The 13,339-nt window shown below is 40.5% G+C and overlaps 2 protein-coding genes across 3 annotated transcripts; one reads left to right on the forward strand and one right to left on the reverse strand.

Moving 5' to 3' along the window:
• Window positions 1-290: 290 nt before the first annotated feature.
• LOC113355540 lies at window positions 291-10,899 on the forward strand. The gene is made up of 8 exons (XM_026598418.1): window positions 291-487; window positions 2,355-6,927; window positions 7,252-7,508; window positions 7,589-7,733; window positions 8,248-8,431; window positions 8,518-8,847; window positions 8,970-9,655; window positions 9,899-10,899. Exons 2-8 carry the CDS (start codon window positions 2,464-2,466, stop codon window positions 10,628-10,630), a joined length of 6,798 nt encoding a protein of 2,265 aa, XP_026454203.1. The 5' UTR covers window positions 291-487; window positions 2,355-2,463; the 3' UTR covers window positions 10,631-10,899.
• Window positions 10,900-10,930: 31 nt separating this feature from the next.
• LOC113355541 (octanoyltransferase LIP2, mitochondrial-like) lies at window positions 10,931-12,051 on the reverse strand. 2 transcript variants are annotated; one of them, XM_026598419.1, is made up of 2 exons: window positions 11,934-12,051; window positions 10,931-11,795 (listed from the first exon to the last, which is right to left on the reverse strand). In XM_026598419.1, the coding sequence occupies exons 1-2, from the start codon at window positions 11,937-11,939 to the stop codon at window positions 11,106-11,108; spliced, it is 696 nt and encodes a 231-aa protein (XP_026454204.1). In that variant the 5' UTR covers window positions 11,940-12,051; the 3' UTR covers window positions 10,931-11,105. The 2 variants fall into 2 exon arrangements, with proteins under 2 accessions (XP_026454204.1, XP_026454205.1); XM_026598420.1 differs by having other exon boundaries at window positions 11,930-12,036.
• Between the last annotated feature and the right edge of the window lie 1,288 nt (window positions 12,052-13,339).

Consider the following 13,339-nt stretch of genomic DNA (forward strand, 5'->3'; position numbering starts at 1 on the left):
TTCTAGAAATCATTTTGAAACTGTGTACCAAAACTAATTTCTGACTTTTCTAATTCCAGGTTCAAAAAGCAACTTATAGAATGACATCCAAACACCTCTAACATTTTCTTCTCAATCTCAACCTAACCTGGCTTCTGACTTTTTTTTTTTTTTTTTTTTAACAAATCGAAAAGTTAACGCAACCCCAAACCAAACACCTTGTTAAAGGATTTTTTTGTAATATGCCCTTTCGGTAAGGACCCAAAATGCAAAAAGCGTAAGTTTAAATTACAAAATTACACAGACAGGAACCTAATTGATGTCTCTTCTTCTTCTCCTCCTCCAAAAAATTCTTTAGGGCGGAACCAAAAAATTAAACCTAATTTGATCCCCGGAGTGCATGAAAGTAGTTCGGAATGTGGTTGATGATAATAACCCTTGATTGAATCAATAGATTGATTATTCCTACGAACTCAATCCATCCCAACAAGCTCTTCTCCATTAACAGGTAAACCCTCCTCCTTCCATTTTTCAACACTACTCACCTCGACTATCTGGTAGCTACATCGATTTCCATGAATCACATGTACTTAGCAGTTTAGCTTTCTGAACTAACAATTTCGGCACAAAACACCGTTTTTTTTTTCATCTCTACGGAATCCTGTATAAAATGGGTTAGGAGTGTTAATTAATTTACAGGTTTTGAAGTTGAGTAGTGTTAGTTTTTTTTTTTTTACCTATTTTGGTATTTGCATTTTGAATGATTTTGGGTCGTTGCTGTTGTATTGGGTGAATCGAGAAACAACAGCATCAATCCACTTGTATTAATGATAATTAAGAAGTATTAGTTACTCTAGGGTTTGCTGATAGTTTTAAAGAGCCATGATGTTTAAGATATGATCGAATATGGTGTGAAATTAATTTGATTAGGGAGCATTTAGATTTGCTGATTGTTAAAGAGCCATGATATTTAAGATATGATCAGATACGGTATGAAATTAATTTGATTAAGGAGCATTTAGGAATGTTATGGCAAAGTTAGTAAAAAGTTAAAACAAGTACGGGTGATTTTCGTTTTCCTATAATGTGTTGTAAGATGCATATAGATGGATAATCTAGATTGGAGACTTACTATGTATGCTGCCTTTGCTTAAGTTTTAGATACTTTATTGCGTAAAACACCTACTAGATGGCTTCTACGTCAAGAGGTGTTGACGTGATTATTTTTTAAGAAACACGGATATTTGAATCTGGAGAGGCAAGCACAATGTCGTCTTCTGGCCAGTATTGGGGGAATGTCTCTTTTGACTTTTCCTTGACAAGTGCATTCCAAACACATTGTGTAGTTGTAGAACCAAGTGTAGGAACAAGTAAGATCGTAGAATCATAGACATTCAGAGTATAGTTTGTCTAAGTAACTCCTTTGACATCATTGTTCATGATATGAGCACAATATATTGTGTCATTTCTTTGGTGTCAAATGGAGTTATGATCCCAAAAATGTCATTGGACTTCCTGCAGATATATAGTAGGTGAATTACCTTGGTACAACAGTAAATGGAAATATATGAACCTACTGCCCAGTAAAACAGTATGTGTATACTAGAATGAGGGGTTGTGTCTTTGAATGCTAATCTTACACAATTTTCCAGTATCACTTCATATGTTGGTGTAGGTTTAATTTAATCTCCATAAACTAAGTTGTATCCAAAGAATTTAATATGCTGTCATTGCCTTTCTTCTTGTTATCTTTACTGAGTTTTCCTAACTAGACTATCTCACTATGTAGTTCCTCTCAGTATTTTTCTAGATTAGCTAAATTCGTGATTGTCAGGCATCAATTAGGATTCAACTTAATGTAGTCGCATGTGGAATGTTATCCCTGGTCTTTGTAGAATCAGTGAGGTAGGTCTATGTAATAGAGTTCAGTGGCTGGGGCTTTGAATGCTTTTTATTGCAAATGATAGTCTGAAAATGGTTTGTCCCAAATGTTTTTGTTTTATAATTCTTTGGTTCATGGGCATTGTAATTCAGATTAGTAGGCATGGGGTATACGACTCTTCGATAACATCTATCGTCAATGAATTTCTGCAGTTCTCATCTCTAGTTAAGTTGTACAAATGTTGTTATACATGAACACAGACACCAGACAACAGATGAATGAAATATATGATTAAGCTGTACAAATGTTTGTTAGCTTCTCTTTTTGTTTCTATTAATATTATGGTCAACAGTGTCGTATGGATTTTGTTGCTGGGTGTTCAATTTTAATATCACGTTTCTATTATCCTTTTTTTTTGCTACTAGATCGCTTACATATGTTAAAATGTTCTCATCTTAATTTATCATTATTTTTGATGAATTTGGGTGACCAGTTGCTGTTGGAGCTGCAGAATTCGGAACATATATTGGAAAGACATTTAGGGCACTGTATATATAGGCGACTGTCAATGCTGAGTAAATTTGCAGTATTGCTGTAGTGAGATGGCTAATCATGGTGTTGGGAATAAGTTTGCCTCTGTAAATTTGAATAAATCATATGGACAACCTTCAAATTCATATGGAGGAAATAGGCTACCATCAGGTAGTCGCGGAGTTGGTGGTGGGATGGTTGTTTTGTCTAGACACCAGAGTTCTACTACAGGTGTTCATAAAACTGGACCCAAACTTTCAGTTCCACCCCCCATGAACTTGCCTTCATTGAGAAAGGAACATGAACGCTTTGATTCTTCGGCTTCTGCTAGTGGAGCAGCTGGTTCAGGTAATTCTGGTTCTGGATCAAAACCTACTTCCTCTGGTATGGGCTGGTCGAAACTTGCTCCTTCGGCTTTTCAAGAGAAAGATGCCGGGGATGATCAACATTCTAAATCAGTTGGTGATAGCCAGATTGTTGATGGTGGCAATGATTTATCTTCATATTCCTCATCGGGAGTTACATCAGGAAGAGCTGGTGGAAGTGTTTATATGCCTCCGTCAGCAAGGTTGGGCACACTTGGGGCACCTGTAGTTCATTCTTCACGGATTGTTCCAGTTGTGGAGAAAGCTGTGGTACTGAAAGGTGAAGACTTCCCGTCGTTGCAAGCTACTTTACTGTCTGCATCTGGTGTTAGTCAGAAACAACATGATATTTCACAGCATAGGCAGAAGCAGAGAGTGACAGAGGAAGAAGTTGATCAGCAGAAGGATAATTCTTATTCAAGGACATCGACTCACATGCGCCCACAAATTCAATCTTCTCGGCCTAGTGGCAGCTCAGATGAGAGTCAGGTCGGGGGTTCTGGGTTGAGTAGCTCTGATAATGTTGAAATATCAAGGAAGCCGGATTCGTACTTCCCTTCTCCGTTACCACTTGTCCGGTTAAAACACACATCTGATTGGGCCGATGATGAAAGGGACACTGGTTATGGTATTTCAGACAGAGAAAGAGATAGGGAGTACTCTAAGAAGAAACCAGTGTGGGATAAAGACTTAGATTTTCCGAGGGTTGGTGTGATGCCTCGAGCATCGGTTTCTAGTCTTTCTGAAAGGATAGGTGTACTTGATGATGAAAGAGAGAAGGTTCCGACGAGGGAATTCGCTAGAGGTAGCACTTACAGCAGAGATGGATTTGGTGCCCATGACAATGTGATGGACAGAAATGCTGTAGCTCCAAAACCCTCCAATTCAAACTGGGAAATGAATAGAGAAACTAAGTGCGCTGGAGACATTTCACGAGATGGTTTCAGAAGTGGAGATACAGCGAGTCAAGAGTTCAGGTCTGGAAGGAAGGATGCTGATTATGGACCTAGAGGCAGACAGAATGGAGATTCATTTAGTGGTAGAGGGGCTGGTTACAATGCACGGGAGCGATTCAGTAGTGATCATTCCTACCATTACAAAGGTGATTTCTTCCCCAAAAGCTTAGTCCCAAAGACATCATTTTCTTCGGGAACTAGGGGTCCTGCTGTGAATGATCCAGTTTTGAATTTTGTTAAAGAAAAGCGTTCGAGCAGTGTGAAACCATACCTGGAGGATCCTTTTCTGAAAGATATTGTCAATGGGCCTGGTTTTGATGGGAGAGATCCACTCGCTGGAGGTCTTGTAGGGGTGTTCAAGAGGAAGAAAGATATTTCAAAACAAGACGATTTCCATGATTCTGTGAGAGAATCATTTGAGGCTGAACTCGAGAGAGTTCAAAAGATGCAAGAGCAAGAGAGGCAACGAATTCTTGATGAACAAACCAGGGCAGTGGAGATTGCTCGACAAGAAGAGGAGTTTGCAAGGGAAGTGATAGAACGTCGGAGAAGACTTGAAGAAGAAGCAAGAGAAGTTGCATGGAGAGCAGAACAAGAACGCTTGGAGGCCATACGAAGGGCAGAAGAGCAGAAGGCTGCAAGAGAAGAAGAAAAACGAAGAATGCAAATGGAGGAAGAGAGGAGGAAAGAAGCTGCCAGGAAAAAGCTTTTGGAGTTGGAGGCTAGAATTGCAAGGAGACAATCTGAAGCGAAGGACGACATGTTTTCTACTGGTGCTGCTGTTAGGAATGACAAAATGTTTGAATTGGCTACAGAAACAGATGTATCCATGGTGACGGATGTGGTAGATTGGGAAGATGGTGAGAGGATGGTGGAAAGAATCACCAATTCTGCATCTTCTGATTCCTCCAATCCAACTAGATCCTTTGAAATGGGTTCTAGGCCTCCTTATATAAGAAGCGGAGATTCGGTATTTTCTGATAGAGTAAAACCTGGAAATGCATGGAGAAGGGATGTGTTTGAATATGGAAACAGCTCTAGCTTCATGCTGCATGATCAAGACAATGACTACCGTGGTCCAAGACGCGACACATTTGGTGCCGGACGAGCAGTTTCCCGAACAGATTTATATGGCAGTCCCGGATTCATATCAGGCACGAGGCCATCTTCCAAAGGAGGGTTTTCAGAACCTCACCAATTAGATGAAAAGGCTGTTTCTTCGAGGTGTGACTCTCAATCCTCGCTCTCTGTTTCTAGTCCACCTCATTCACCTACTCATCTGTCTGATGATGACCTAGAGGACTTGAGGGATTTTCCTGTCCTACAAACTGCTGCAAAAGGCGAAGAATTTTCTTTGTCAGAAAATGAGCATGCTGAAGATGAAGAGTGGGATATCGAGAATGCTGAAAAGTTGCAGGAGCAAGAAGAATATGATGAGAATGATGGTTACCTCGAAGAAGATGAAGTTCAAGAAGGCGATGATGAAAATATTAATTTGAGCCATGAATTTGAACATTTGAATTTGGAAGTTGAAGAAGCAGCTGACGAGATAGGAAAAACCATCTTAGGGTTTGATGGAGGTGTTGAAGTTCAAATTCTCAGCGGTGATGAGTTTGAGAAATCATCTAGAGACAGAGATTTATCAGTTGGGACACAACAGGGTCCTGCTGGTAATTTAGACGAGGGATCCTTTACGATTGATACCAGACAGACTATCATGCCTGAAAATAGTTCTCTTGACGTCAGTCTGGATAGTTCTAGTCCCATGGCAAAGGAAACAGAGAATGCAGTCCAAGATTTGGTTTTCCAATCTGGTAATTCATCAACATCTTCAGGTTATCTTTTGGGTAATACGAATACACAGCCAGCAGTGACATCTTTTAATGTTTCCCTCTCTTCTCCAATAGCCCAGCCTATGATGCCAGCAGTTTCATCTGGTGTTAGTCAGGGTGAAGTACCTATGACCCTTCAATTTGGCCTTTTTTCTGGTCCATCTTTGATACCATCTCCAGTTCCAACCATACAGATTGGTTCTATTCAGATGCCTCTACACATACATCCTTCACAACCTCACATGCACCCTTCACAACCTCCTTTTTTCCAATTTGGTCAGCTGAGGTATGCATCTCCCATGTCACAAAGCATTTTGCCTTTGGCTCCTCAGTCAGTGTCTTTCGTTCAGCCCTCAGTTACCGCCCATAATTCTTTTAATCAAAACCATGAAAGTTCTGTAAATATTCCAGCAGAGTCATCTGTGATGTTGAATGACCAACCTGGTATGTCGAAGCTCTTAAATATATCTGAGGACAGTAAACCCATTAAGGTGACTGTGTTAGCAAGTAGGCAAGACCAAGAGAATGAAGTTTTGACTTCTTATAGTCAGATTCAGAACTCCATTTTACCCGACAGTGAGAGCAAATCTGAATCCCTAGTTCAAGATCAGGGGCAACATGATATGGCCATGAGGAAGAACTATAGATATGCAGCTAACAATAATCAATCACAAGGTCAAGTGCAAGCTGAATCTACCAAGTCTCACTTCATGTCAAGAAATCCAGGCCCAATATCTGGTGGGAGAGGGAAGAGGTTTACATATACAGTCAAGAACTCTGGGTCAAGACCTTCATTCCCAGTTTCTGAAGCTCCTCACTCAGATTTTAGTGGGTTTCAAAGAAGGCCTCATCATAAATTTCGACGTACGGAGTTTAGGGTAAGAGAAAATGTTGAGAAGAGGCATACAGAAAGCGTTGGAACTTCTGAAAACTCTGGGATGGACGAAAAGTTGAATTTTCATGGTAGGATGTCAGGATATTCTGGGAGAAATGGGGTGGTTAAAAAGGAATTCGGGTACAACAGACAGTCAAAGCATCTAGTTGAATATGTAGGCTTAAATTCAGATTCAAGTGGTTCACGTGTAGCTGACTCAGAAAGCAAAACAGAGAAAAGACCTGGTAAAGAGGCTTCTACAAAGAGGCTGACATCTTCACCCAATGTATCGGACACTTGGGAAGGAAACCCTGGAAGGAATAGCAGTTCAGCGGAGGATGTTGATGTTCCTATGCAAAGTGGGATTGTGCATATTTTTAGACAAACTGGGATAGAAGCCCCTAGTGATGAGGATGATTTCATTGAAGTGAGGTCTAAGAGGCAGATGTTGATTGATCGGCGAGAACTGAGGGAAAGGGAAATTAAGGCCAAATCTCGGATGGCAAAGGTAATGCATTTTTAACTCCATTTCTCCATCTTATCCATTGTTAGAGAGTTCAAAATAATTGTTTTAACAGGTTGTCTCAATTTTCAAATTGTACTCAATATTTTCGTTCTTTATTAAAAATTATCTCTATGCTTTTCTGTATAAGAACCTATCTATTTTCGTTCTTTATTAAAAATTATCTCTATGCTTTTCTGTACAAGAACCTATCTATATAAGATTTTTGTCTAGTGTTACGAGCTATCACAGTAGTTTACTTCTCTTTCGTCCACCATTTCACTCAACTGACTAACATAGTTATTTTTGTGATCTGGTATTGTGTGGTAGGCATCTCGGAAACCTCGTTATGTTTCACAAAATCCTAGGGTTCCAGTGTATTCAAATAAACCATCAATATCATTGGTGGCAGAAGCATCCAGCAGTATTCCTTCTACTTCTCTTGTTTCTGATGGCAAGGGCACTCCCAATGTTGAAGTGGTATCTGCATTTAAAAACGCTATAACTTCACAACCCCTGCTGGCTCCTATTGGGACCCCTGCTCTTACTTCTGACGGCAATGCTGTCACAAGAGCCCACTCCATCAAGTATGTATATGGATGTAAGGTCCTACTTTATCGATGAAGATTTTTTATTGCTTTTAACATTCTCTTGCATTTTTCTACAGACCCCTCAAGATCAACTCCATTCCTAGCATGTCAAATAATGGAGCTAATCTTGCTCCTGGCTCATCATTGGATAATAAGAGTGGTTGGATGGATAATATGCCAACATATTTGGGCTCTTGGGGCAGTGCTCGAATTAATCAGCAGGTATGTGATTCTTTTCTTCTGTTTTTTGCTTATACATTTAGGCTTGCAGAAAGCTTAACCTGGGCACTTTTGACAATATCCTATCAGTGTTTGATAGGGTCCATTGGGACCAACTTTGAGTGGCTTGGTTTTGGTGTGGATGCCATTCCCACCATAATAGATACAACCTTTTGACTGCGGTTGTTCGGAAATTAAACTGCGGCTCTTTTGTTCGGAAATTTTTTGAGATGGGAAGGTTCTTTCGACCTTATGACCTTTTTTCAATGTTACTCTTTACCACACTGATCATTTATTTTTTTTAATCAGTAATCGCCAACAAAATGGTTTCAAAAACAACTAATCACCAACAAAAGTGACTGTAATTTACAATCTGGAACAAAAAATACGTTTGATTAATATGGTGACATAATTAATATCTGAGTTTGCTAGTCCTTATATTAACATGAGAGTGAACATATCCTTCATCTGTTTTCACATATGTATCTTTTGGTACTTAATTTATTTATTTATCCAGGTCATGACATTAACGCAGACACAACTTGACGACGCTATGAAGACAACACGGTTTGATGGTGATTTCACGGCTGCTGCTATTGATTGTAGCAAACCATCAGCGTCCATCTTGTCGCAGGACAAATCATTTTCGTCCTCAGCAAGCCCTCTCACCTCCCTTCTTGCTGGGGAGAAAATTCAATTTGGTACGCCCTAACTTTTTGTAATCTGGTAACAAGAATATTTCTCTACTCTTGACTTCTCAACTGATTAGTGCTAAACTTGGATTCAGGTGCGGTTACATCTCCAGCTATTCTACCTTCTAGCAGCCGAGCTGTTTCAAGTGATCTTGGACCTCCAGGCTCGTCTAGGCCAGATGCTTCTGTTGACAATACTTTATCTGCAGTTGAGAATGGTCACTCATTTTTTGAGAAAGAACAGCGTCCCGATGAATCATGTGTTCATTTAGATGATCCTGAGGCTGAGGCTGAAGCAGCTGCTTCTGCTGTTGCTGTTGCTGCTATTAGTAGTGATGAGATTGTTGGAAGCGGTGCATGTCCTGTCTCATCATCTGGTACAAAAGGTTTTGGAGATGCAGATATTGGCAGCTTAGCATCAGCAGGTTGTTAATGCTCAAACAATTTACTAGCTGATCAACTTCTTTTGTCAGCTGTAACCAATATTTCAACTATGATTAATTTGTAACTATCATTCTGTTTTAATTATTTTTGAAATCTTTGGCAGGTGGATCAGGGAACCATCAATCGACAAGTCAATCAAGGGGGGAAGAATCCCTCACTATAGCTCTTCCAGCTGATCTTTCTGTGGAAACTCCCTCCCTATCCTTATGGCCACCTTTACCTAGTCCGCAAAATTCATCCAGCCAAATGCTTTCACATTTTCCTGGAGCTCCACCTTCTCAATTCCCTTGGTACGAGATGAACCCCATGTTAAGGCCACCAATGTTTGCCTTCGCTCCTCATGATGAATCTGCTGGTACTGATTCACAGTCACAGAAGAGCACTATATCAGGTTCTGGGCCTTTGGGAGGCTGGCAATCATGCCATTCAGGCGTTGATTCCTTCTATGGCCCACCGGCAGGTTTCGCTGGCCCGTTCATTAGTCCACCTGGAGGAATGCCGGGTGTGCAAGTTGTGTACAACCATTTCACACCAGTTGGACAGTTTGGGCAAGTTGGTTTAAGTTTCATGGGTGCTACATACATTCCTTCTGGAAAGCAACCCGACTGGAAGCACCATCACATTCCTTCAACACTGGGTACTAGTGAGGGGGAGATGAATAATCTGAATATAACCTCTGCTCAACGCAATCCTTCGAGCATCCCTACTCCTGTCCAACATCTGGCCCCTGGACCATCACTCTTGCCTCTTGGGTCGCCCTTTGCCATGTTCGACATGTCTCAATTCCAGGTAGAGTTTTGTATACAAAACCAGGACTTTGCCCTTACTCTACTGTGAGGGGAGAAGCCATCATTCTAAACTAAAAGTACCTTCATTGGCTGCTATTTGTTGAGGAGGGAGGGTGCCTTCTGTTTATTTCATGTATATTAATGTTCTCTTCATAGAATATCTACTCATAAATAATGAATGAAGCAGGGGTACCTATGTTCTTATTAGCTGCTATTGATTGATGGCACATTTGTTTGTTTTCAGTCTTCTGCGGATGTGCCAGTCCAAGCTTGCTGGTCCCATGTTCCTGCATCACATCTTCATTCTGTTCCGCTTCGTTCTGTTCCGCTGTCAGTGCCGTTCCAACAAGGTGAGGGTGGTTTACGTCCTCAGTTCAGTCATGGATTATGTATGGATCAATCGGCTGTCGAGAGGTTTCATGAACCATGTACAGCAACCCTACCTCAAGACACACGTAGGAATTTTCCTGTGTCAAATGATGCTACCATTGCAGCTCAGTTCCCTGATGAACTTGGGTTGGTGGACCCTGCAATCTCCACGGGCACTCATGTTCTAAATGGCAGCAGGACCACAACGTTCAGCTCATCGAATACATCGTTCTGCTCAACAAATAATAATGGACCGGTCCATAATACCGTCTCAAAGAGCTCATCAAGAATCAATGCTGGAAATAATGGAGCTGGAGGTGGAATCCACAACAGCAGCAGCAACAACCAGAGCATGAATTCTGCTCATAAGAATCAATCTTCTACCCATCACCAGCAGAACTCAACCCATCAACACTATAACCTAGGTCAGAGAGCAAAGACAAGTTCAAGTTCAGGTTCTGGAGGTGAATGGTCTCATAGAAGGATGGGTGGATTTCAGGGAAGGAACCAATCATCCGGGGTAGACAATAAGAATTTCGGTGCTTCAAAAATGAAGCAAATATATGTAGCCAAGACAACCACAAGTGGGACATCAACACAGGATTGAGAAACTAAAGCTGTTGCAGTGGTTGGGATGGTCACATAAATGGAATTGAACTATTGCAGAAGTGAACGGAGGAGGATGACAGTAAGCAATGCGAGTAATTCCATTGCGCAAGGTATTTTCTACCGATGAATTGTTCTGTAGCTCTTTGATTTAGCCAGTTTAGTTTTTCAAGATTACATCACAGATTGTGCTTCTTTTCAAGATAGCCTATCCTTCATGTAATACCCTACGCTTTTGTAATACCCCATTTTTCATCATAATTTTTTCCCCATTAGTAATAGGAATAGCATCCGAAGTTCATGCCACAACAAAAAGAGAGAATTTTAGATTTTATGCCAAAGGCTTGCAATTTACAAAGAATCACAAGAAGAATAACTTATTTCAGCCAGAACCCGTACTTGGCCGAACAGAGAATTCAATCAGCTCCAGGCACCGTCGCAAAATGCTCATCTGGTTTCCAGATTTCCCACCCTTGTCAGACACATTTTTCTTTCCACTCCAGATTTGTATAACCAAAGCTCTGCGCAAAACTAGAAACCAACTGTTCATGAATCACTTCTTCACTAGGAAGTTCCAACCCTGTCTCTCTTTTTAACGATGTAACTCCTTTCTTGGCGCATCCACAAGGCACAATGTGCTTAAAGAAATTTAAATCAGGATCAATATTGAATGCCAATCCATGAGAAGTGATCCCTGACGAAATCCGAACCCCAATTGCTCCTATCTTCCCCTCTCCCACAAAAACCCCTGTCTCGCACTTGTTTCCAACTTGAGCTTTCACGCCATATAAATGCGCCAACTGAATCATTGTCAGTTCGAGATTCTCAACATACTTCCGAGCACCGAATCCGATATCTTTCAGAGAAATAATGGGGTACAAGATAGCTTGGTGTGGACCATGAAATGTTATGTCTCCCCCTCTATCAGTGTAATGAAGCTCAGCTCCCATATTTTGCAGCTCTTCCTTGGGCACAAGTAAATTGTGATCAGTCCGCCGTTTCCCAAGGGTGTATGTTGGAGGATGTTGCAATGACAGAAGCGTATCTGGAATTTTGCCGAGTTTTCTATCGGCCACGAGCTTCTCCTGCAGCTTAATTGCATCCATGTAGTTTACGCAACCCATTTTCCATACCTCGAGGCTCCTTCGTAGTAGCGGCCTCATTCCCTGCGAACCCAGATAAAAAATCAAATGTTACAGCAATAATAAGTGCCAAAGCATCAAAATACGCATATACCAATCCCTTTGTCGAATCAAAACCCCTTGATAAAGAATTTTGAGGTGTGGAATTAAAAGCATACTTACAAACATGGGAATTAGCAAATGGAGATTCTGCAAAAAAAATCTCTTTAGTGGATGATTTCTAGGTCAGAGGAGAGGAACATAAAGAAGAATATTAAGATATTTGTTTGCAACATGGAAGGACGAAATTGAACGAAGGAATTGATTTATTTGTAGCCGATTTTATTAGATTCCGGTTCCGGTTCTAGTCCCAGTTCTTAAAGTTGGACCTATTAAAGAAAAAGTGGGTGGAAAAATGAAGGCCCTAGGGCAATTCCTATGTCAATGTACAAACTAAAGTTTTTATTGAGCTACCTGGATGGGCAAATAGGTTTCTTCACTATGCAGAAGTTGGCGGTTAACCATCAAGCGCTAGGACCGGGAACATCCGCCCGCATGTGTAGGTTAAACGCGGCGTGTGGAGGTGAAACTCGGTGTTTGTAACACAATCGGGAGCGTTTGTCATAAAAAATGCTAGTGTGTGAGACACAAATACTGGCGTGAGAAACAAAAAATCCAACGGTCAAATACCCAATGTCCATATTCCTAATGGCTATTATTTTCAATACGTATAAATTCCTTCAACTAAATTCATTTTCACTCACACCACTACTACCTCTTCTTCTATAATTTTCACAACCCATAATTCCTTCTTCTAAAACTCTTCTAAACCAAAATTTTCTTGATACAGTATGAGCAACTTAATATGAAAAGCGGTCAAGAGTATAAAGAAGAAAGGAGATCGAAAAAATGAACCGGTACCGCGGCCTGCCACAGACGTAGATCATTCTCAAAATCGGGAAACAGAGTTTGCTTCGCCGAGTGTCGTTGCTGCTCCATCATTAGTCCAAGGTTATGTGCCGGGGTATCAAGAGCGGTCTGAGAATTTTTATAGAATGAGAGGTGGATTATATGACTTAAAGGCTATTTATGTTGGTCTACCCCATGCAATCCAAGAAAGGGTTGACAGATATCCCTTGCGTTCGCTTTATAATGTGAACCCTAGAAGACACAACAACAAAATTACGACAGTATTGGTAGAAAGGTGGTAGCCGACGACGCACACGTTCCATTTTTTAGATTTTGAAATTTGTAAGTTTGTTTAACTTAACTTAAATTTTATTTTTTAAATAATTATTAAATAATTAAAAAAATTAATCGTAGTTGATATTATTCTTGTAATAGGAATTACACCACTTGATTTGTATCTCATTTGTGGGGTTCCAAGTGGAGTGGGAGATCCGTCACCATACAACCAAAACGAAGGGAAATCAAATAATAAATGGCAGGCGCTTCTTTCCTCGTTTATTGAATCAAATATACGCAGATCATAAAGATTTGAAAGGAGGTAGGATATTATGTTCAGCGTTGAAGCTTTTCCTTAACCAAAACAAAAAACTCAGAAAATGTTGATGACTTTCCTGAACTTG

The sequence above is a fragment of the Papaver somniferum genome, chromosome 3, assembly GCF_003573695.1.
Source record: "Papaver somniferum cultivar HN1 chromosome 3, ASM357369v1, whole genome shotgun sequence".
Lineage (NCBI taxonomy): Eukaryota > Viridiplantae > Streptophyta > Magnoliopsida > Ranunculales > Papaveraceae > Papaver > Papaver somniferum.

Bases quoted from the DNA above. Each gene is read 5' to 3' on its own strand.
- LOC113355540 (XM_026598418.1), top strand. From the start codon at position 2,464: ATGGCTAATCATGGTGTTGGGAATAAGTTTGCCTCTGTAAATTTGAAT. The intron at 6,928-7,251 runs GTAATGCATTTT...ATTGTGTGGTAG, and splicing joins CCAAATCTCGGATGGCAAAG to GCATCTCGGAAACCTCGTTA. The intron at 8,848-8,969 runs GTTGTTAATGCT...AATCTTTGGCAG, and splicing joins TGGCAGCTTAGCATCAGCAG to GTGGATCAGGGAACCATCAA.